At 48.3% G+C, this 23,507-nt stretch overlaps 1 protein-coding gene across 4 annotated transcripts in view; it reads left to right on the forward strand.

Moving 5' to 3' along the window:
- Window positions 1–23,507, forward strand: part of jmjd4 (jumonji domain containing 4) — a 35,466-nt gene that overhangs the window by 9,310 nt on the left and 2,649 nt on the right. For 3 of the 4 annotated variants that reach the window (XM_033020350.1, XM_033020351.1, XM_033020352.1), the window contains exons 3-7: window positions 2,397–2,562; window positions 11,591–11,716; window positions 14,494–14,761; window positions 17,342–17,488; window positions 19,328–19,767. In XM_033020350.1, the coding sequence (XP_032876241.1) occupies window positions 2,397–2,562; window positions 11,591–11,716; window positions 14,494–14,761; window positions 17,342–17,488; window positions 19,328–19,627 (1,007 nt within the window). In that variant the 3' untranslated portion in view covers window positions 19,628–19,767. Of the gene's footprint in view, window positions 1–2,396; window positions 2,563–11,590; window positions 11,717–14,493; window positions 14,762–17,341; window positions 17,489–19,327; window positions 19,768–23,507 lie in introns of those variants that run through there. The other variant, XR_004411827.1, reaches the window with a different exon arrangement.

Below are 23,507 nucleotides of genomic sequence, written 5' to 3' on the forward strand. Positions count from 1 at the left end.
TGGACATTTTTCATCAGGCTAGAAAAACGCCCCGACCTAATTGCTGCCACGAGTACCTACGACTAGCATCACGGCCTGCTACGACCTACCTACGACCTCGTGACGATCATGCTGCGAGTATGAGTTAAGGGCAAACTCGGCAGAGGTTGTGAATTAGGTCGTGAAAGTGGGACAGGCCCTTTACTCACCTTCATGCTCGAGGGTAGTCCCCGTCTACATGAGGCCTCAGCTAGGTCGCGGCGAATTTTCAACATGTTGAAAATTTCCCGCAAGTAAAAAAAAATGGTCGCCATGGAAAAAATCTATATTTTTTACTCGTAGGTGTAATCGAAGTAGGTCGTAGTAGGTCAGCAAGTTATTCATAGGTAATCGAGCGTAATCGAAGGTAGTTGTAGATAGTCTTCAACATAGTCGAAGGGAGGTCGTCTACAAAGTTGAAGGAGGTCTTCATTTTTTCAAACTCTTCTAAACTCGCGAATTTGGTCGCCGCAGTGGGACAGCCCCTTTACTCCAACATTTTGTGTCTACCTGTGATGGACTGGGCTGTGTTCACTACTCTGCAGTTCAGGCAGTCAAGCAAAGCATTTGTGACTCCAGGCTGAGATACACCCCGTCAGAATACTTTCCATCTGTAGAAATTTGACAGAATCCTTTTTTCGGACATTTAAGAAAATAAATTCAAACAAAACACTAAAGTGCTGGAGTAACTCAGCAGGTCAGGCAGCATCTCTGGTCAATGTTTCAGGTTGGGACTCTTCTTCAGACTGATGCAGTGGGGCATTCAATGTTCATACTGTTGGGTTGTGAGCTTCCCAATGGTATCAACGTTTGTATTCTCCAAAACAAGACACAGAGTGCTGGAGTAACTCAGCGGGTCAGGCAGAATAGGAACAAAGAGGCCCTTCTGCAGTTGTACAGGGCCCTAGTGAGACCACACCTGGAGTATTGTGTGCAGTTCTACAGGTTCTACAGGTACAGTTCTAACTTCTACAGGTGCACAGTAGAGAGCATGCTGACCGGTTGCATCATGGCTTGGTTCGGCAACTTGAGCGCCCTGGAGAGGAAAAGACTACAAAAAGTAGTAAACACTGCCCAGTCCATCATCAGCTCTGACCTCCCTTCCATCGAGGGGATTTATTGCAGTCGCTGCCTCAAAAAGGCTGGCAGTATCATCAAGGACCCACACCTTCCTGGCCACACACTAATCTCCCCGCTACCTTCAGGTAGAAGGTACAGGAACCTGAAGTCTGCAACGACCAGGTTCAGGAATAGCTACTTCCCCACAGCCATCAGGCTATTAAACTTGGCTCGGACAAAACTCTGAACATTAATGACCCATTATCTGTTATTTGCACTTTATCAGTTTATTTATTCATGTGTGTATATATTTATATAATGGTATATGGACACACTGATCTGTTCTGTAGTCAATGCCTACTATGTTCTGTTGTGCTGAAGCAAAGCAAGAATTTCATAGTCCTATCAGGGACACATGACAATAAACTCACTTGAACCTGAACTTGAGTTTTGGTCCCCAAATTTGAGGAAGGACATTCTTGCTATTGAGGGAGTGCAGCGTAGGTTTACAAAGTTAATTCCCAGGATGGCGGGACTGTCATATGCTGAGAGAATGGAGTGGCTGGGTTTGTATACTCTGTAATTTAGGATGAGAGGGGATCTTATTGAAACATATAAGATTATTAAGGGGTTGGACACGCTAGAGGCAGGAAACATGTTCCCGATGTTGGGGGAGTCCAGAACCAGGGGCCACAGTTTAAGAATAAGGGGTAAGCCATTTAGAACGGAGATGAGGAAACACGTTTTCACACAGAGAGTTGTGAGTGTGGAATTCTCTGCCTCAGAGGGCGGTGGAGGCAGATTCTCTGGATATTTTCAAGAGAGAACTAGATAGGGCTCTTAAAGATAGCGGAGTCAGGGGATATGGGGAGAAGGCAGGAACGGGGTACTGATTGGGGATGATCATCCATGATCACATTGAATGGCGGTGCTGGCTCGAAGGGCCGAATGGCCCACCTGCACCTATTGTCTATTATCTCTAACAAACGTGGAGAGGTGACGTTTCAGGAGGTGACGTTTCAGGTCGGGATCGTTCTTCAGACTGAGCCCTCAAATTTTGTTGGTTTAAATGTTACACACTTTCTAGTAATAAGTCTTCTGTACCAGATGAAACTTTGAACTCTGAAGAAAGGTTCCGTCCCAAAACATCACCTGTCCATTTTCTCCAGAGATGCTACCTGACCCACTGAGTTACTTTGTGTCTCATCATTGAAACTTCAAACACTGTTGTTTTGGAATTGTTAAATGATTAAATAATTGAACAATGCCTCATCACTCTTCTTCTATTGCCGTCCATACCATTCCCCTTGGCCCTGCAGGAGATTGCGTGGTACCCGTGGCCAACTGTGATGTTAAGGAATACAATGCAAACCCAAAGCATAACATGCCGTTACGGGATTATCTCAGTTACTGGAGAGAGCACAGGGGGAGCAGATATTCATCTCCACGGGGTTGTCTGTATATGAAAGACTGGCACATGCACAGGTTGGTGACAAATGCATGCAGAGCACACTCTACATTTTATTTTAAAGAAAGAAATCGCTATTTTCCAGCACTGCAATGTTGTCAAATGATACAAGGATACAAAGGACATTTATTATCACATACACCAATTGGTGTAGTGAAATTACACTTGCCATGCAGCACACAAATAAAGATAAGACACAACATTAAAGAATTTAACAATAAACATAAAAACATCCCCCCACAATGGTTCCCACAGTGAGGGAAGGCACAAAGTCCAGTCCCCATCCCCTTGTCCACCCATAGTCGGGCCTATTGAGGCCTCCGCAGTCGCCGCTACGGGGCCCGATGTTTCAGGCCCTCTTGCCGGGTGATGGTGCTCCAGGGTCGGGAAAACCCTCTCAGCGGCTTGGGGTGCCTGGAACGGCCGCTTCCCTTACCGGAGACCGCGGCTTCCGAAGCCAACAGGCCGCGCCGGACGGAGCTCCACCACTGGCGATCTCGGCGAGAGATCCCAGGCTCCCGATGTTAAAGTCAGCGCCGCTGAACAGTCCCCACAGCTCCGCGATGTTCACCTACGCTCTGAGCATTCCGGAGCTCCAGCGCGGCGACCCGGGCGAGGCATCGCCCGCACCGCTCGGCGATAGCGCTCCAATGCTGCGCCGCCGCCGAAGCCGTGGTTCTGGCCGGTCCCCTCAGGAAACGCCGCTCCAGACCCGTTGGTAGGCCGCGGGGACGGGTCGAATATGCTGCCCGGAGAAAAGCCGCCACTCCGACAAGGTAGGGACCAGGAAAAGCAGCTTCCCCCTACCCCCCCACCTCCCACTTAAAAAAGAATAGACCTCCAAACAAAACACTTTTTAACACAGTACAAATAAAAGAAAGAAGTGAAAAGACAGACAGCTGCAGGCTGGGCAGCCATACCCAACTGGACGGCGCCCCCTAATGATTTAAGGGCCTGTCCCACTTGATCGTCATTTGCGCGTCACGCAGATGGCGTGCGAAGATTTTGCACATCGCAAAATCCTGCGACGCGTGCGTCGTGTCGCGTAAATTACGCGCAAAAGACGGCCAAGTGGGATAGGCCCTTTAATTGTCAAAGGTAGGTAAAAAATAAAGGAGAAACTCAGCGGGACAGGCAGCATCTATGGAGCGAAGGAAAAGGTGACGATTCGGGTCGAAACCCTTCTTCAGACTGAGAGTCAGGGGAGGAGAAAGAGAGATACAGACAAGTTCACAAGTTATAGGAGTAGAATAGTAAGATTAAACGAGAACTTACCAGTTTGAAGTTTGATCTGTATTTTATGAGGAGTTACGATGGGGGATTACGTGAAGAACCCGCTCAGTGCGCAGGCGCGCCATACTTCCAAGCAGCGGTGTGGAATCACAGATAGACACAGTTATTTTGAAGTAAACATAGTAAAGATAAGGAGACATCAATTTATTAGTTTGATCCATATAATGAGGGTGGGAGCGGAGGGCACGTAATCCCTCATCGTAACTCCTCATAAAATACAGATCAAACTTCAAACTGGTAAGTTCTCGTTTAATCTTACTATTTTACTTCGGAGTCACGTGAGTGACTACGTGAAGATTTCAAAGCTCTGTGATTTCAAACCGTGTAACAGTTTCATTTCACTCACTGCCGAAGTTCTTGAGGGAGGAAGTGTTATCGTAATGAACCAATGAGTCTATTTGTAGAAAAACACAATGGTATTTTTTAAACAATAACAACAAAGAATTAAGTTGTCCCCTGGGCTTAAATTAAATATTTGCAGTTCGTAAATCTTTACTGCAAATAAACCAGGTTTTGCCAACGGCTTATTATAAAATTTCTGAACGGTCTTTTCCCTTCCCACCATCCTGCTGTAGCCAGGATGTGGTCTATAGGCATGTCCATTCTTTAGCCGTCGACATGGATGCTGCCCTGGTGGAATAAAATTTGTACATGTTAGTGTTTATCCCAGCAGTTTCTAGCACCTGCTTGAGCCATCTCGCAATGGTTTGGCTCGTACCCCACCATAAGGTTTTTGTGACTGACCCACAAGGCTTTTCATCTCCCTCGAATATTCTGGTTGTGTCTATATAGGATAGTAGGTGGGTCATGGCACATAACCGTGGTTCTGGTGGGTAAGCCACGACTGGATTAGGTGTTCCTGGTCTGCTCTGTTTGACCAGTCGCTGGATAACGACAGATCTGGTCTGGAGCTGTGATCATGTTGTCCAGTCGCAATAGGTGTAGTGACTGGACCCTCTGAGCGGATACAAGTGCCATCAACATGAGCGTCTTTAGTGTAGCTTGCTCGAGGCCGGGGGATCTGGCTGGTGGCCATTCCCTGAGATATGTCAGGACCACACTGATATCCCAAATATGGGTATACCTGGGCTTAGGGCTTGATATTGTAAATGCCCTTCATCAGTTTTACCACCAGTGGATGGGATCCCATCGCCTGTTGTCCTGCCGCTGGTTTGAGATAAGCAGAAAGAGCACTCTGCGCTGTGTTGATGGCACTGTAGCTGATCCCTACATCGTGGTGTAGATGGCCAGGAACTCCAGTATGTTGGTGGCTGTAGCTGTTGCGTATGTTGTCCATGTTTCCTGGCAGTACTTCTCCCTTTTTTGATGCTGGTTAAGTACTGCCTCTTGGTGGATGTTCGAAGGGATGCCGACATGGTGGTGATGGTTTGTTTGGACAATCCCAGTTCCAGGTAAGGTCTGTTCAAACTTGCAACCCAGGCGTTTAATTTTCTCATGGCATGGGTGTTTAGCTTACCTGGTAGGTAAGTAGCTGATAGCCAAATATGTCTTTCGACATACCATTGCCAAATCATGTTGACCAATTTGTCGCATGATAATGATTTTATGCCACCCATATGGTTAATATAAGCCATCACCGTAGTATTTATCAATTTGTAACCGAAAATGCAAGTGCTGCATATTAGATAAATATGCTTTTAAACCATAAAAGGCGCCCAACATCTCTAGATAGTTAATGCCCAGTGTAAGTAGTAATGATGACTCTAGTTTAGTCCATCTACCACTTGTGCTGGATATGGAGTTAGTCGCTCCCCAGCCTTGAGCACTGGCATCTGTTTGAATAACTAAAGTAGGGTTAGTGATAAAGATAGGGCTGAAACTATGCCAAACGTTTTCTGCCCACCACTGTAGCTCTGATATTGCTTCAGTGGGTAAGTTCATGACACGATCATAGTGACCTGTATGTCATTTTATTGCCCGTACCTTTGCTCTCTGTAAATTTTTTGATAGTGCAAAGGTCCGAATTGTGTAGCCGGAAATGCTGCTACCATTTCCCCAATTACTCTTGCTACTTGTCGAATAGTTGGTCGCTCGTTGACCATTAATTTGTTGCATGACTGTGCTAATTCAACCATTTTTGCCTTTGGCAAGGTAACAGTCATATGGACTGAGTTAATTGTGAAGCCCAGGTAGTCCATGATAGTGGATGGCTTCAACTTAGATTTATCTGGATGTAGGACGAACCCCAGAGTTTCGAGGAGCTGTTTTGTAGCTGATACTGCTGCCACAGCCAATTCCATCGTTTTCCCTACTATGAGAATATCCTCCAGATATGCCATGACAATATGTTTTTGTTTTCTTAGTATTGCTATGGCTGGGTTCAATATTTTGGTGAATAATCTTGGGCTGAAGTTCGCCCATAGGGCAATGCTTTGTACCATATTTAAAGACATATTTAATGGCAAAGGCATTAAACGAGTATTTTGTATCAGTCTTCACCGTAGAAGACACAAAAAATATTCCAACGCTGGATAAACAGGGGGCGGTAGGAATGGAGGAGCTAAATACTATTAAAATCACCAAGGAGGTGGTATTAGGGAAATTAATGAGACTGAAGGAGGATAAATCCCCTGGGCCTCATGGATTACATCCAAGGGTCTTGAGGGAGATAGCGGTGGGGATTGTGGATGCATTGGTGATAATTTTCCAAAACTCCCTGGAGGCAGGAACGGTCCCAGTGGATTGGAAAATGGCCAATGTAACACCTATATTTAAAAAAGGAAGTAAACGGAAGGCGGGTAACTATAGACCGGTTAGTTTAACATCGGTGGTGGGTAAAATGTTAGAGACAATTATTAAAGAAACACTAACGGGGCACTTGGATAAACATGACTTCATCGGACAGAACCAGCATGGTTTTGTGAAGGGGAAGTCCTGTTTAACGAATCTGCTTGAATTCTTTGAGGAAGTAACAACCCGGGTGGATAAAGGGGAACCGGTGGATGTGGTATACTTGGACTTCCAAAAGGCTTTTGACAAGGTGCCACATAAGAGACTATTGCTAAAAATAAAAAATTATGGGATTGGGGGTAATATATTAGCATGGGTAGAGGATTGGCTAACAAATAGGAAGCAGAGAGTGGGGATAAATGGTTCATACTCGGGATGGCAACCGGTAACTAGCGGGGTTCCGCAAGGGTCGGTGCTGGGACCCCAGTTGTTCACAATTTATATAAATGATTTGGAGGAGGGAACCAAGTGTAATATATCAAAATTTGCGGACGATACAAAAATGGGAGGAAAAGTAGGGGATGAGGAGGATAGGAAGAGTCTGCAAAAGGATATAGATAAGCTAGGTGAGTGGGCAACAACTTGGCAGATGAAATTTAATACTAATAAATGTGAAGTCATTCACTTTGGGGAAAAAAATGATAGGGCAAGTTATTTTCTAAATGAGGAGGAGCTGCGTTGTAATGCAACGCAAAGGGATCTAGGGGTATTAGTACATGAATCACTAAAAGTTAGTATGCAGGTGCAGCAAGCAATCAGGAAGGCCAATGGAGTTTTGGCCTTTATTGCTAGGGGGATTGAGTATAAAAACACGGAGGTCTTGCTGCAGCTGTACACAGTATTAGTGAGACCACATTTGGAATACTGTGTACAGTTCTGGGGTCCATACTTAAGAAAGGATGTACTAGCCCTGGAGGCAGTGCAGCGAAGGTTTACAAGATTAATTCCTGCAATGAGGGGATTGACATATGAGGAAAGGTTAAGTAGGCTGGAACTCTACTCTTTGGAGTTTAGAAGAATGAGAGGCGATCTCATTGAAACATATAAGATCGTGAGGGGCCTTGATCGGGTGGATGCACCGAGGATGTTCCCAATGATCGGGGAAACTAGAACTAGGGGACATAGTTGCAGAATAAGGGGGGGCTCTTTTAAAACTGAGATGAGGAAGAACTTCTTCACCCAGAGGGTGGTTAATTTATGGAATTCACTGCCCCAGGGAGCAGTGGAAGCAGAAACGTTAAATATATTTAAGTCTAAAATAGATGGTTTTTTAGCTGCCAAGGGGATAAGGGGCTATGGGGAGAGGGCAGGGATATGGACCTAGGTATGGTTAGTATAGTAGACCTGAGTGATCTCCTGGACAAGTGTCGATCGCCTGGATTGGGGTCGGAGAGGAATTTCCCGGATTTTTTTCCCGAATTGGACCTGGGTTTTTATCCGTTTTTTTGCCTCCCCCAGGAGATCATGCGGTTCTTGGGGTGGAGAGGGGTGATAGCGGTATAAAGGGGAGGGTAGTGTCTTGTGTTCTGTGTCTTGTGTCTACTGTTTGTGGGTAAGTGTGTCTGTTTAGTGTTCAGCCATGAGCGAATGGCGGTGCGGGCTCGACGGACCTGGTGGTCTACTCTCGCACCTACTTTCTATGTTTCTATGTTTCTATCCAGATAAATTTTAGGTATCTGCGATGATCCTTGTATATGGGTACTAGATAGTAAGCATCTTTAAGATAAATGCTTGCCATGAAGTGTCTTTTGGAATTCAGTTGTTTGGCAGTAACATATGTCTCCATTTTGAAATGTATATACTTAACAAATTTGTTTAGTGATGTTAAGTCAATGATGATGCGACAGACACCATCTTTTTTGGTTTTAGTGAATATATTCGATACAAATTCCAAAGGTTCATGTTTGGTCTTTTCGATGAGTATATACTTGTCACTCGTGACCATACCCCATGCTTCTTTAAACAAGTGTAATCTCCCCCCTGTTAATAAAGCACCCTTATTCTCTATATGCTGGTAGGGACCAGACCCACCTACCTCCATGGTTATTGGCGATTCTGTTTCTTCATTTTCCTGAAGATTTTGTTCTGACGTGCTGGCGATGTTGGGGGGAGGCGCATTTTCCAGGGGGTCCGCTGCGGGCCCTGATCTGAAAGATCTTTGGGGATAATGTGCGGACCCCAAGCGTTCACCAGTCCCATATTGCGGACGTCGACTGGTGGATGCCGTGGGGTGCTGCCGCTTGGGTATCGGAGGTCTTGGTTTGCTCGTCCCGGGGCCTGCCCTCATTAGGCCGAAGGTTTTTTATGCTTCCTGCATCTCCTTCAGTTTTTTATTGAAATCTTTCCCAAATAGCAGCGCGTCCGTCTCCGCAGCTGGGGCTTTACACAAGCCAGCAAATTTGGGATTGAGGGCAGGTCTTATGTTTCCCTCCGGAGATTGTTGATCTCAAATTGTGTGGTACACATTAATGCCAGCACATCCTGCTGGCAGGTATCCATCTCCGTGCTCTCCAAGGAACGAGCAAAGGCTGTGATGGCTGACGTCAGGAGCCTTAGGATCCGCTGTAGCTTGAGTTCTTGGGTCTGGTGTTTCAGCACCTCAGCGAGCACCTTTTCCAGTAATGGTTGATGCTGGCCGCCATTCTTGGTTCCAGCGGTGCTCCAGCCCGTGGGGTTGCTACAAGCGGTCCATCACACCCAACAGCTCTTCATGTTCCTGCACCCCTGGCATACTCCCGAATTCGTCCGCCTGCCCCTGTTCCATACCAGCCCAGCCCTGGTCACCAATGCTAGCCTCCAGTAATGATGGAGCAGAGGGCAGTGCATGAAGCACTGTGGAGGGGGTGCCTGACCTCCCTCCGCGAGAGCGCTCTTTCTGCGCATCTCGCTGGAGCTGCTCCAATTGCTGTTGGATGCAGCTCAGGCGGCTGTCTCTCCTCCATTTAGGTGGAGACATGTCCCCGTCCGACGAATCGGACGCCACCGGCCGGATGCCTGTTCGGATGGCTAGACATCCAGCCCGCAGTTCAGGCACTAGCGGGACTGGGCTCGGCGTGGTGATGGGGATAGCGGGGCGACCGGTAATTGTTCCTACCGCCTGTTGCTGCCCCCCCTGCAATGGAACGCTCCTCCGCTGGAGTCGAGCGGGGGACAGGTTCTTCTGGAGCTTTTGTGCCTTGTAGTAGCGAGAGCGCCCCTCAAGCAGCGCGTCTCGCAGGCACCTGCTCCGTGAGCCGCTCCAGCGGCTCAGGCGGCTCTCTCTCCCCCCGTGCGGGTGGAGAGACGTCCCGTCCGACATCGGGAACACCTGCCGGATGCCTCTCGAGTGGCTATGCGTCCAGCCCGCTGCTTCAGGTACTAGCGGGCTGGCCTCGGCACGGTGTCGGGGAATTACGGAACACCGGGTAACGCTCCTACCGCCTGTTGCTGCCCCCCTCCCCAACGGGAAAACGGGGGACAGTTTTGTTCCAGAGCCTTTTTCTCTGCCTGTAAAACACAAGCAGCAAAAGGCTCACCTGTAAAAGAAAACCCGACCTCAGGGTACTCACCTGACGGTCCGGTTCATCCTGTAACGGGACAGCCTAACTCCCGTGGCAGCCGCTGTTGCACTGCTGGCGTAATGCCGCGCCTGCGCACTGAGCGGGTTCTTCACGTAGTCACTCACGTGACTCCGAAGTAAAATTAGGCCATTCGCCCCATTGACCCGAAACGTCACCTATTCCTTCGCTCCATAGATGCTGCCTCACCCGCTGAGTTTCTCCAGCATTTTTGTCTACCTTCGATTTTTCCAGCATCTGCAGTTCCTTCTTAAACATTTAATGGTCACATGTACGTAAGTACAGTTCAGATGCTATGAATTGCACGCAACCCGGTAAAATCATGTAGCTAGGCCTCACCTCGGCAGTACACAAGTATTGCCACGTTTCTGGTGCCGAAAAAGTTACCAAAGTTACAATAGACAATTAGTACAGGAGTAGGCCATTCGCCCCATCGAGCCAGCACCGCCATTCAATGTGATTATGGCTGATCATCCCCAATCAGTACCCCGTTCCTGACTTCTCCCCATATCCCCTGACCGCTATTTTTAAGAGCCCTATCTAGCTCTCTCTTGAAAGTATCCAGAGAACCGGCCTCCACAGCCCATCTGGGGCAGAGAATTCCACAGACTCACCACACTCTGTGAGAAAAAGTGTTTCCTCGTCTCCGTTCTAAATGGCTTACTCCTTATTCTTAAACTGTGGCCCCTGGTTCTGGACTCCCCCAACATCGGGAACATGTTTCCTGCCTCTAGTGTGTCCAAACCCTTAACAATCTTATATGTTTCAATGAGATACCCTCTCATCCTTCTAATCTCCAGAGTGTACAAGCCCAGCCGCTCCATTCTCTCAGCATATGACATTCCCGCCATCCCGGGAATTAACCTTGTAAACCTACGCTGCACTCCCTCAATAGCAAGAATGTCCTTCCTCAAATTAGGGGACCGAAACTGCACACAATACTCCAGGTGTGGTCTCACTGGGGCCCTGTATAACTCCAGATGGACCTCTTTGCTCCTATACTCGGCTCCTCTTGTTATAAAGGCCAACATGCCTTTCCACTGGCTCTCCCTTAGTTCTTACCGGGTACCCCTCAGTTCTCAGTGCCCCCCCCCCCCCCCCCCGGGTACCCTTATGTTCTCGAAGGCCCCGCCAGGCCCCCCCCCTTCGTTCTCGGCATACCCCGATAAGATCAGCAAGATTGTTTAATTGTCGGATGTGCCTCCAACAGAACAATTAAATTCCTGCCTGCTGCATCTTAACAGGCCAATAAACGCAATAACACACCAATATAACAATCTACTGTGGCAGTAATAAATGAATAACCGTAATACGGTCGTCTGCGGTATGATAACCAAGTTTACAGGTTTCAAGATTTGTGTAGGGGTGAGGCAGGGTGTGGCTGGGGGTTGTGTCGTACATGGTCACAATGATCCTGAATCTATCTTGGTTGTGTGGGTTGCAGGACTTTCCCCGATCATGGAGAATACACAACTCCAGACTTCTTCCAATCCGACTGGCTGAATGAATATTGGGACACCATCAAAGTGGATGATTATCGTTTTGTTTACATGGGTCCCAAAGGATCGTGGTAGGTATATCTTGTGTCAGGAAATATTTACCCCAGGAACAAGGGAGACATCAAATGGCATGAGATTCTCTGCCTCAGAGGGCGGTGGAGGCCGGTTCTCTGGATACTTTCAAGAGAGAGCTAGATAGGGCTCTTAAAGATAGCGGAGTCAGGGGATATGGGGAGAAGGCAGGAACGGGGTACTGATTGGGGATGATCAGCCATGATCACATTGAATGGCGGTGCTGGCTCGAAGGGCCGAATGGCCTACTCCTGCATCTATTGTCTATTGTCTAAATGATCTTAGATAGAGTTACATAGTCTTATCCTTATGACACAGAACAATTAGTGGAATTAGTTTAGGTTATTGTCACGTGTACCGAGCTACAGTGAAAAGCTTTTGTTGCATGCTAACCAGTCGGGGGAAAGACAATACATGATTACAATCGAGCCGTTCACAATGTACGGATACATGATAATGGAATAACCTTCAGTGCAAGGTAAAGCCAGCAAAGTCCGATCAAGGATAGTCTGAGGGTCATTAATGAGGTAGATAGTAGTCCAGCACCGCTCTCTGGTTGTGGTAGGATGGTTCAGTTGCCTGATAACAGCTGGGAAGAAACTGTCCCTGAATCTGGAGGTGTGCGTTTTCACACTTCTGTACCTTTTGCCCGATGGGAGAGGAGAAGAGGGAGATGCTAGGGTGTGACAGGGTCCCGGCCCAAAACATCGCCTGTCCATTTCCCTTCACAGATCCTGCCTGACCCGCTGAAGCACTTTGTGTTTTCTTTTACAATATGGTTGGTTGATTCTCTATTCAAATTAGCCGATCATTTGGATGAAGGAAGAAACTGATAGAATGAAAGGCAAGCTGGGAATGTTGCAAATGCTTCATACTGAAGTCAGCTATGGTTTAGTTTATTGTCACCTGCACTATTGCACGCAACATTATTCCCTCTGTCATGTGTCTGCTCACTGTGGACGGCTCGATTGTCATCCTGTATAGTCTTTCCACTGACTGGATAGCACGCAACAAAAACGCTTTTCATTGTACCTCGGTGCACGTGTCCATAATAAACTAAACTAAGCTATAAGGAGAGACATTAGAGATGTAAGTGCGGAAACAGACCCTTAGGCCCATCGAGTCCGCGCCGACCAGCGATCCCCGTACACTAGCACTCTCCTACACAATAGCAACAATTTACAATTTTCACCAAAGCCAACTAACCTACCAACCTATTTATCCTTGGAGTGTGAGAGGAAACCGGAGCACCCGTAGAAAACCCACGCGGTCTCGGGGAGAATGTACAAACTCTTACAGACAGCACCCTTAGACGCAATCGAACCCGGGTCTCTGGCGCTGTGAGGCAGTTGCTTTACCGCTGCGCCACCTCTGAGGTTGTAACGCTGGCTGACCTCAAGTTCAAAGTCAAGTTCACGTTACATTTATTGTCACATGCACCAATTGGTACAGTGAGATTTGAGTTACTGTACAGCCATACGAATAAAAAGAACACAATACACGATAGAATTTAACATAAACATCCACCACAGCGGAATCAACGTTTCCCACTGTGAGGGAAGGCAATAAAGTTCAGTCATCTTCCTCTTTGTTCGCCCGTGGTTGGGCCCTTTGAACCCTCCGCAGTCGCCACTACAGACGGCGCGATGTACAGGCCCTCTCGCCGGGATGATCGGAACTCCAACGTCGGAACGGAAGAACACACTCGCGACTTGGAGCTTCCGAATCGGCCGCTTCTTACCGGAGACCGTGGCTTCCGAAGTCCACAGGGCGGAGCACCAACACTGGTGATCCCTGGCAAAAGATCCCAGGCCTCCGCGATGTTAAAGTCAGCGTCGCGCCCGCGGCTAAAAGCTCCGCAAACCACAGCTCCATGGTGTTAAAGTCAGCAGGCCCAACACTCTGGAGCTCCAACACAGGCGATCTCCGCGAGGCATCGCACCGCTCCGCGATGATAATTCAATGCTGCGCCGCCGCTGAAGCTCTGGCCGGTCTCCGGCAGGAAAGGCCGCACCAATCCAGTTGGTAGGCCACGAGAGGGGGGGGGGGGGACTGAAGAAGCGACACAGAGAAAAGACGCATCTCTGTCCAATAGACAATAGGTGCAGGAGTAGGCCATTCGGCCCTTCGAGCCAGCACCGCCATTCAATGTGATCATGGCTGATCATCCCCAATCAGTGCCCCGTTCCTGCCTTCTCCCCATATCCCCTGACTCCGCTATTTTTCAGAGCCCTATCTAGCTCTCACTTGAAAGCATCCAGAAAACCTGCCTCCACTGCCCTCTGAGGCAGAGAATTCCACAGACTCACCACTCTCTGTGAGAAAAAGTGTTTCCTCGTCTCCGTTCTAAATGGCCTACTCCTTATTCTTAAACTGTGGCCCCTGGTTCTGGACTCCCCCAACATCGGGAACATGTTTCCTGCCTCTAGCGTGTCCAAACCCTTAACAATCTTATATGTTTCAATGAGATACCCTCTCATCCTTCTAATCTCCAGAGTGTACAAGCCCAGCTGCTCCATTCTCTCAGCATATGACAGTCCCGCCATCCCGGGAATTAACCTTGTAAACCTACGCTGCACTCCCTCAATAGCAAGAATGTTCTTCCTCAAATTAGGGGACCAAACTGCACACCATACTCCAGGTGTGGTCTCACTAGGGCTCTGTACAACTGCAGAAGGACCTCTTTGCTCCTATTTTCGATTCCTCCAGGTAAGTGACTGAAAAACCGGTGGATAACCTGATCTGGTGTGTGACCTTTTCCTCCTCCTCGCTGCAGGACACCGTTCCATGCGGACGTTTTCCGATCCTACAGCTGGTCTGCCAACATCTGCGGGCGGAAGAAGTGGCTCCTGTTTGCTCCTGGGCGGGAGGAGCATCTCCGAGACAACAGCGGCAATCTGGTTTACGACGCGCAGTCGCCCATCCTGCAGAACGAGGATTTGTACCCAAGATATAGTCAGTGCTGCCAACCCATTGAGGTCTTGCAAGAAGCTGGAGAGGTCATCTTTATCCCTAGTGGTTGGCACCATCAAGTTTACAACCTGGTACATCAAACAAACCTTATTTGTTATGTCACTTTGTTGTTGGTGCTGCTATTGGTTTCACTAACAAGGTTAATTCCCGGGATGGCGGGACTGTCATATACTGAGAGAATGGAGCAGCTGGGCTTGTACACTCTGGAGCTTAGAAGGATGAGAGGATATCTCATTGAAACATATAAGATTATAAAGGGTTTGGACACGCTAGAGGCAGGAAACATGTTAGAACGGAGACGAGGAAACACTTTTTCTCACAGAGAATGAGTCTGTGGAATTCTCCGCCTCAGAGGGCGGTGGAGGCGGGTTCTCTGGATGCTTTCAAGAGAGAGCTAGATAGGGCTCTTAAAAATAGTGGAGTCGGGATATGGGGAGAAGGCAGGAACGGGGTACTGATTGGGGATGATCAGCCATGATCACATTGAATGGCGGTGCTGGCTCGAAGGGCCGAATGGCCTATTGTCTATTCTCTATTGTCACTACCCATGGATTAAACCATAGAACAGTACAGCACTGGAACAGGCCCTTCGGCCCACAATGTCCGTGCCCAACATGATGCCAAGTTAAACTAACCCCCTCTGCCTGCATGTGATCCGTATCGCTCCATTCCCTGCATATCCATCTGCCTGTCTAAAAGCCTCTTAAACACCACTATCGTATCTGCCTCCACCACCCACCCCTGGCAACGCGTTCCAGGCACCCACCACCCTCTGTGTAAAAAAAACTTGCCCCGCACATCTCCATTAAAATCAATTTAAAGCTATGCCCTCTAGTTCATAAGTGATAGTAGAATTAGGACATTTGGCCCATCGTCTACCCCGCCATTCAATCATGGCTGATCTATCTCTCCCTCTCTAACCCCATTCTCCTGCCTTCTCCCCATATACCCTGACACCCGTACTAATCAAGAATCTATCTATCTCTGCCTTAATAATATCCAATGACTTGGCCTCCACAGTCATCTGTGTCAATGAATTCCACAGATTCACCACCCTCTGACTAAAGAAATTCCTCCTTCCTAAAGGAACTTCCTTTAATCCAATGACCACAGGTCTTAGACTCTCCCACTAGTGGAAACATCCTCTCCACCTCCACTCTATAGGCCTTTCAGTAGTCTTGCTAATGATTTGTAGGGCTTAAAAATGCGAGGAGTTAAAGGAGATGCACATGGCATTTATTTATTTATTTGCCCAGAGGGTGGTGAGTTCCTCCACCACTTTGGGCTTTGCTCTAGTTTTCAGCATCTGCAGAAAAGATTTACGAGGATGTTGTCAGGACTAGAGGGTGTGAGCTACAGGTTGAGCAGGCTGAGACTCTATTCCATGGAGCGCAGGAGGATGAGGGTGATCTTATAGAGGTGTACAAAATCATGAGAGGAATAGATCGGGTAGATGCACAGAGTCTTTTACCCAGAGCAGGGGAATCGAGGACCAGAGGACATGTGTTCTAGGTGAAGGGTAAAAGATTGAATAGGAATCAGAGGGGTAACTTTTTCTCACAGAGGGTGGTGGGTGTATGGAACAAGCTGCCAGAGGAGGTAGTTGAGGCTGGGACTATCACAAAGTTTAAGAAACAGTGAATGGCTGTGCTGGCTCGAAGGGTCGCATGGCCTACTCCTGCACCTATTGTCCATTGTCTATTAAAAAAAGATCTATTCCCTGAGACCCGACCTTTTCCCTGTCGGGTCTCCGTTGTCGTTGGGGCCTGGCTCCGAGGAGCGGCCTCCAACCGGAACGACCAGGGTGCTCCAGTCGCGGAGACTGCGGAGCTGCGGACTTACCATCGTGGGGCTGGCCGGCCTCGGAGCGTGGGGAGCGGTGTTGACTCGCTGCTGCAGCCCGACTCCGGAGCTCGGAGGCTCCAGCAACGCAGCCACAGGTCCGGTGGACTGGGACATCGGGAGCTCGCGGGTCCGGGTGGAGAGACCGCTTTCCGGAACTCCCGCAACGCAACTTCTCCAGCCCGTGTCGTGGGGTTGGAACGACACGGAGCGGGGCCGTACATCGCCCGGCGCAGCTTTTATGGCCGAGGGATATTCGAACGCCCGCCGGTGGCTCCAACTTTGTGACATTTAGACCTGGAGCGGGGCCGTACATCGCCCGGCGCGGCCTAAAATGGCCGTGGGACTTACCATCGCCCGCCTGGGGCTTCAACATCGGGAGAGAAATGGAGAGCAGGGGAGAGAAAAGACTTTGCCTTCCATCACAGTGAGGAGGAGGTTCACTGTGATGGATGTTTGTGTGAATTAAATTGTTTGTGTGTCGAGTAGGAATCGTTTTTGTTTGTATGGCTGTAGAAACAGAGTTTCGTTTGAGCCTCACTGAGGTTCAAATGACAATAAATATTGTATTGTATTATGCGGGTACCATTTCACCATTTAAGAAACAGTTAGACAGGTACATGGATAGGACAGGTTTGGAGGGATATGGACCAAGCGCAGGCAGGTGGGGACTAGTGTAGCTGGGACATTGTTGGCCGGTGTGGGCGAGTTGGGCTGAATGGCCTGTTTCCACACTGTATCGCTCTGTGACTCCATGCAGTTCCTTGTGTCTCTAGCTTTTTCCTTCTTGCTGCGTTTATCTCCTTCAGGAGGACACCATCTCGATCAACCACAACTGGCTGAATGGCTGCAACGTAGATGTGATGTGGAGCTTCCTGCAAGGTGAGCTCGCTGCGGTCCAGACGGAGATTGGAGAATGGAAGGACCACATGGACGATTGGCACCAGCACTGTCAGGTAACGTGGAGAGGCTCACTCACCTCCACATTCCCAAGTGATTGTATTTCAAAGTTAAGAATAAGGAGTAAGCCATTTAGAACGGAGACGAGGAAACACTTTTTCTCACAGAGAGTTGTGGAATTCTCTGCCTCAGAGGGCGGTGGGGGCCAGTTCTCTGGATACTTTCAAGAGAGAGCTAGATAGGGCTGTTAAAGATAGCGGAGTCAGGGGATATGGGGAGAAGGCAGGAACGGGGTACTGATTGTGGATGATCAGCCATGATCACATTGAATGGCTGTGCTGGCTCGAAGGGTCGAATGGCCTACTCCTGCACCTATTGTGTGTAATTAAAAGCACAGGCTGCTACTGAAGTTAAACATCACATATCATTACAAGGTAGACACAAAATGCTGGAGTAACTCAGCGGGTGAGGCAGCATCTATGGAGAGAAGGAATGGGCAACGTTTCGGGTCGAGTCCCTTCTTCAGACTGTTGGTTCATTCTCTCCATAGATGCTGCCTCACCCGCTGAGTTACTCCAGCATTTTGTGGTCTAGCTTCGATTTTACCAGCATCTGCAGTTCTTTTTTACACATATTATTACAAGTTTAGTTTGGAGATACAGCGTGGAGGCAGGCCCTTCGACCCACCGAGTCTGCGCCGACCAGCACACTAAAGGGCCTTCCCCACTTAGGCGACTCTTTAGGCCACTGCCAGGGACTAGTTTTAATGGAATTCACCTACAACACCAGACGACAACCTACGTCAGCAAAAATTGTCGCCATTGGGGGGTCATTGAAAATGTTGTGGCAGTCGCCTGTAGTCGCCCAAAGAATCGCCTCAGTGGGTCAGGCCCTTTACATTATCCTACACACGCTAGGGACAATTTACATTTATACCAAGCCAATTAACCTACAAACCTGCACGTCTTTGGAGTGTGGGAGGAAACTGGAGCACCTGGAGAAAACTCACGCAGTCACAGGGAGAATGTACAAACTCTGTACAGACAGCACCCATGGTCAGGATCGAACCTGGGTCCCTGGAGCTGTAAGGCGGCAACTTTACCGCTGCACCACTGTGCCCTGTCTTAGTCCTTCTCTGGGTATGAGCTTGGCTGGCAGTTCTTCAACTTTTAAACTGTGCTGATTTACCAAGGAGTGACACAAAGTGCTGGAGTAACTCAGCGGGTCAGGCAGCATCTGTGGAGAACATGGATAGGTGACGTTTCACAGAGTGCTGGAGTAACTCAGCGGGTCAGGCAGCATCTGTGGAGAACATGGATAGGTGACGTTTCACAGAGTGCTGGAGTAACTCAGCGGGTCAGGCAGCATCTGTGGAGAACATGGATAGGTGACGTTTCACAGAGTGCTGGAGTAACTCAGTGGGTCAGGCAGCATCTGTGGAGAACATGGATAGGTGACGTTTCACAGAGTGCTGGAGTAACTCAGCGGGTCAGGCAGCATCTGTGGAGAACATGGATAGGTGACGTTTCGCAGAGTGCTGGAGTAACTCAGCGGGTCAGGCAGCATCTGTGGAGAACATGGATAGGTGACGTTTCACAGAGTGCTGGAGTAACTCAGCGGGTCAGGCAGCATCTGTGGAGAACATGGATAGGTGACGTTTCGAGGGCGTTGGAGGCCGTTTCTCTGGATACTTTCAAGAGAGAGCTAGATAGGGCACTTAAAGATAGCAGAGTCAGGGGATATGGGGAGAAGGCAGGAACGGGGTACTGATTGGGGATGATCAGCCATGATCACATTGAATGGCGGTGCTGGCTCGAAGGGCCGAATGGCCTACTCCTGCACCTATTGTCTAATAATTATAACCGGCGACTGTGCTGTGTTTCCATTTGTTGTAGCTCCTGTTGAAATCATGCTCTGGAATAAACTACTGTGAGTTCTACACCTTTCTGAAAATAATTTCTAAGAACAGGATGGCCGTGCTAGATGCCGCCGTTCCTCTCCAGACCGCGTCCCCGGCAGAACTGTTTGCACTCGGACCTTGCCACGCGCTCTTCGACCTGCACCGGAGCGAAGATGTCCTCTCCGCACTGCTCGCCAATGAGTACTTTGGCAAATTGGACACAGACTTGCTGGAGCCTCGGCCTGAGCAGATGCTGCAGGATATCAGAGAGGTGTTGGATGCTGCCTCCTTGTAATATTCTGCCTGCATGTGGCTATCTCTCGTCAACCAGGTTGCATTCAAAATTGCACCTTGTGAAGTGAAAGAAAACACGAAACGGCATCACCACGAAGAAGATGGATGTGGGAATTAAAAAATGGTCAGTGTTGTACTTGCTGTTTACCTTGTTGCAAACTGGTGTGAGAATACGGGCTAAAATGTTGAACGTAGAATAGTCTGAAGGAGGTTATGCTTTCAAGAGATAGATAGGGTTCTTAAAGATAGCGGAGTCAGGGGATATGGGGAGAAGGCAGGAACGGGGTACTGATTGGGGATGATCAGCCATGATCACATTGAATGGCGGTGCTGGCTCAAAGGGCCGAATGGCCTACTCCTGCACCTATTGTCTATTGTCACAGTTTAAGGATAAGGGGGAATTCTTTTAGGACCGAGATGAGAAAAAAAATTTCACACAGAGAGTGGTGAATCTCTGGAATTCTCTGCCACACAAGGTAGTTGAGGCCACAGTTCATTAGCTATATTTAAGAGGGAGTTAGATGTGGTCCTTGTGGCTAAAGGGATCAGGGGGTATGGAGAGAAGGCAGGTACGGGATGCTGAGTTGGATGATCAGCCATGATCATATTGAATGGCGGTGCAGGCTCCTGCACCTAATTTCTATGTTTCTATGTCTATTGTTATGCTCATAGGAGTAGAATTAGGCCATTTGGCCCATCAAGTCCACTCCGCCATTCAATCATGGCTGATCTATCTTTCCCTCTCAACCTCATTCTTACGTGTACCGAGGTACAGTGAAAAGTTTTGTTGTTGCGTGCTATCCAGTCAGCGGAAAGACTATACATGATTACAATCAAGCCGTCCACAGTATACAGATACAAGATAAGGAGTATCAGTGCAAGATACATACAAAATGCTGGAGTAACTCAGCAGGACAGGCAGCATCTCTAGAGAGAAGGAATGGGTGACGTTTCGGGTCGAGACTCTTCTCCAGTCTGAAGAAGGGTCTCGATCCGAAAGGTCACCCATTCCTTCTCTCCCGAGATGCTGCCTGTCCTGCTGAGTCACTCCAGCATTTTGAGTCTATCTTCGGTTTAATGAATGAATGAATAAGTTTATTTGCCAAGTATTCACATACAAGGAATTTGCCTTGGTGCTCCGCCCACAAGTGACAACATGACATACAGTGACAGTTAGGAATGACACATAAAACATGAAGCATTAATAATAAAATTAATTTAAACCAGCATATGCAGTTCCTTCTTGCACATAGTGCAAAATAAAGTCCAATAAAGTCAGATTAAAGATAACGAAGTAGATGGGAGGTCAGGACCGCTCTCTAGTTGATGAGAGGATGGTTCAGTTGCCGGAAAATGACAATTAAATTGCAGGTTGGAGCAGGAGCAGCAGCTTGGTGCAGCATTGGCCAAGGTGAGACTGGTCATTCAATATGCTGGTAGCCTTGCTGAGGCAGCGTGCTGGTCATCCCTGATATTGTGGGCTATATGGTTCTGTGTTCTACGAAGGGAAGAGAGAATCTGCCAGGATCTCCATCAACTTTAGCATAGAGTTATACAGCGTGGAAACAGACCCATAGCCCAACTTGCCCACACCAACCAACATGCCCCATCTACGCTAGTCCTGCCTGCCTGCAGGATCTTAACCATATACCAATCTAAATGCCTCTTAAACCTTGCAATAGTACCTGCCTCAACTACCTCCTCCGGCAGCTCGTTCCATCAGTCTGAAGAAGGGTTTCGGCCCGAAACGTTGCCTATTTACTTCGCTCCATAGATGCTGCTGTACCCGCTGAGTTTCTCCAGCACTTTTGTCCAGCTCGTTCCATACACCCACCATCTTTTACGTGAAAATGTTACCCCTCAGGTTCCTATTAAATCTTTCCCCAGCTCAACATAAAATTGGAGAACTTCATTGGATGACATTGTGGGATTGAGTTGTAGATCACGCTGAGTTTGACCAGGGTCTCTCCTGTAGTCACTAAACTGCACCAAGATAGATTCTCTCCAATTAATTTTATTCTTTTACATTCGTAGCTGTTTCCATCACCTTTCAAGTAATGTACGTACCGTTTAAATACAGAAGACAAACCCCGCTAAAGTGCAAAAATACAGTGTGGGTTATAACTTAGAACATAGAATAGTCTGAAGGAGGGTTTGTTCATGTCAGGAGCAGAATTAGGCCGTTCAGCCCATTGGGTATACTCCGCCATTCAATGATGGCTGATCTATCTTTCCCTCCCAACCCCGTTCTATCAGTTTAGTTTTGGTTATTATTGTCATGTGTACCGTGGTACAGTGAAAAGCTTTTTGTTAACATTGTCATTGTCACCCATCGTGAAAAACAGGCCCTTCGGCCCAACTTGCACATGCTGACCAAGATACCCCAGCTGCACTAGTGCCACCTGTCAGCGTTCGACCTATATCTCTCTATACCAGGGTTCGGCAACCTACGTCCCACGGGCCGGATCCGGCCCATAACCCGAAATCATCCGGCCCGCAGGCGTAACACAAAACACACACAACACTTATCCAAGAGTAGTTCTCACACACACACACACACACACACAGCCAATTCCATATCACAACACCTGTCGACTCACTCTCCCTCTCCGTCCCTTCCATCCTCCCGACCACCTGGAATGAAAGCGTCCCCCACCCTGGTGCCGCAGCATGTGTGAAACTGAAGCGGGCTAAGAGCCACCTCGGTGAGGCGGTGCTGCAGCGGTTTCCTCGGGAGCCCAGCAGCGTGCGGGCTGGAGAAAAGCGAAGCATCATCAGGGTCGGTGAGGAATTCCGCTCCAGCCACAGTGTTGCACTTTAGTTGGGGTTTGTCGCGGGGGGGGGGGGGGGGGATTGTCATTTCGTTACATTTTTGTTGCGATTTAAAAAAAACTAATTAATCATTTATTAACTATGGCGATAGATGTGGCCCACAATCCACTCACAAACATGGGTAGACAAAAGTGCTGGAGAAACTCAGCGGGTGCAGCAGCATCTATGGAGCGAAGGAAATAGGCAACGTTTCGGGCCGAAACCCTTCTTCAGACGTGGGTCCTGGCTCCTATGCAGAACAAGGTTGCCGACCCCTGCTCTATACCTATCTGAACAACATACCTGTCTAAATGTTTCTTAAACATTGCAATAGTCCCAGCCTCAACTACCTCCTCCAGCAGCTCGTTCCATACACCCACCACCATTTGTGTGAAAACATTACCCCTCAGCTTCCTATTAAATCTTTTCCTCTCATCTTAAAATTGGGGAACGGTGTCATTAGAGAGCATCTTGGAATAACATAACATCGGCTTGTACTCGCTAGAATTTAGAAGATTGAGGGGGCATCTTATAGAAACTTACAAAATTCTTAGGGGGTTGGACAGGCTTGATGATAGATAGATAGAATCTTTATTTGCCACGCAACCAGGGTTGGTGGTATTTGGGTTCGGTACATGATGGTACACTGGGTTCGGTACATGATGATGCAGGAAGATTGTTCCTGATGTTGGGGAAGCCCAGAACAAGGGGTCACAGTTTAAGGATAAGAGGGAAATCTTTTAGGACCGAGATGAGGAAAACATTTTTCACACAGAGAGTGATGAACCTCTGGAATTCTCTGCCACAGAAGGTAGTTGAGGCCACAGTTCATTGGCTATATTTAAGAGGGAGTTAGATGTGGCCCTTGTGGCTAAAGGGATCAGGGGGTATGGAGAGAAGGCAGGTGTAGGATACTGAGTTGGATGATCAGCCATGATCATATTGAATGGCGGTGCAGGCTCGGAGGACCGAATGGCCTACTCCTGCACCTATTTTCTATGTTTCTATGTAACATTGGCGTAGTCGACAGGATCTTGCTGGAAACTCTCTCTGAAGACTAAGAGGCTACA

Source organism: Amblyraja radiata, chromosome 4, assembly GCF_010909765.2.
Source record: "Amblyraja radiata isolate CabotCenter1 chromosome 4, sAmbRad1.1.pri, whole genome shotgun sequence".
In the NCBI taxonomy this organism is placed as follows: domain Eukaryota; kingdom Metazoa; phylum Chordata; class Chondrichthyes; order Rajiformes; family Rajidae; genus Amblyraja; species Amblyraja radiata.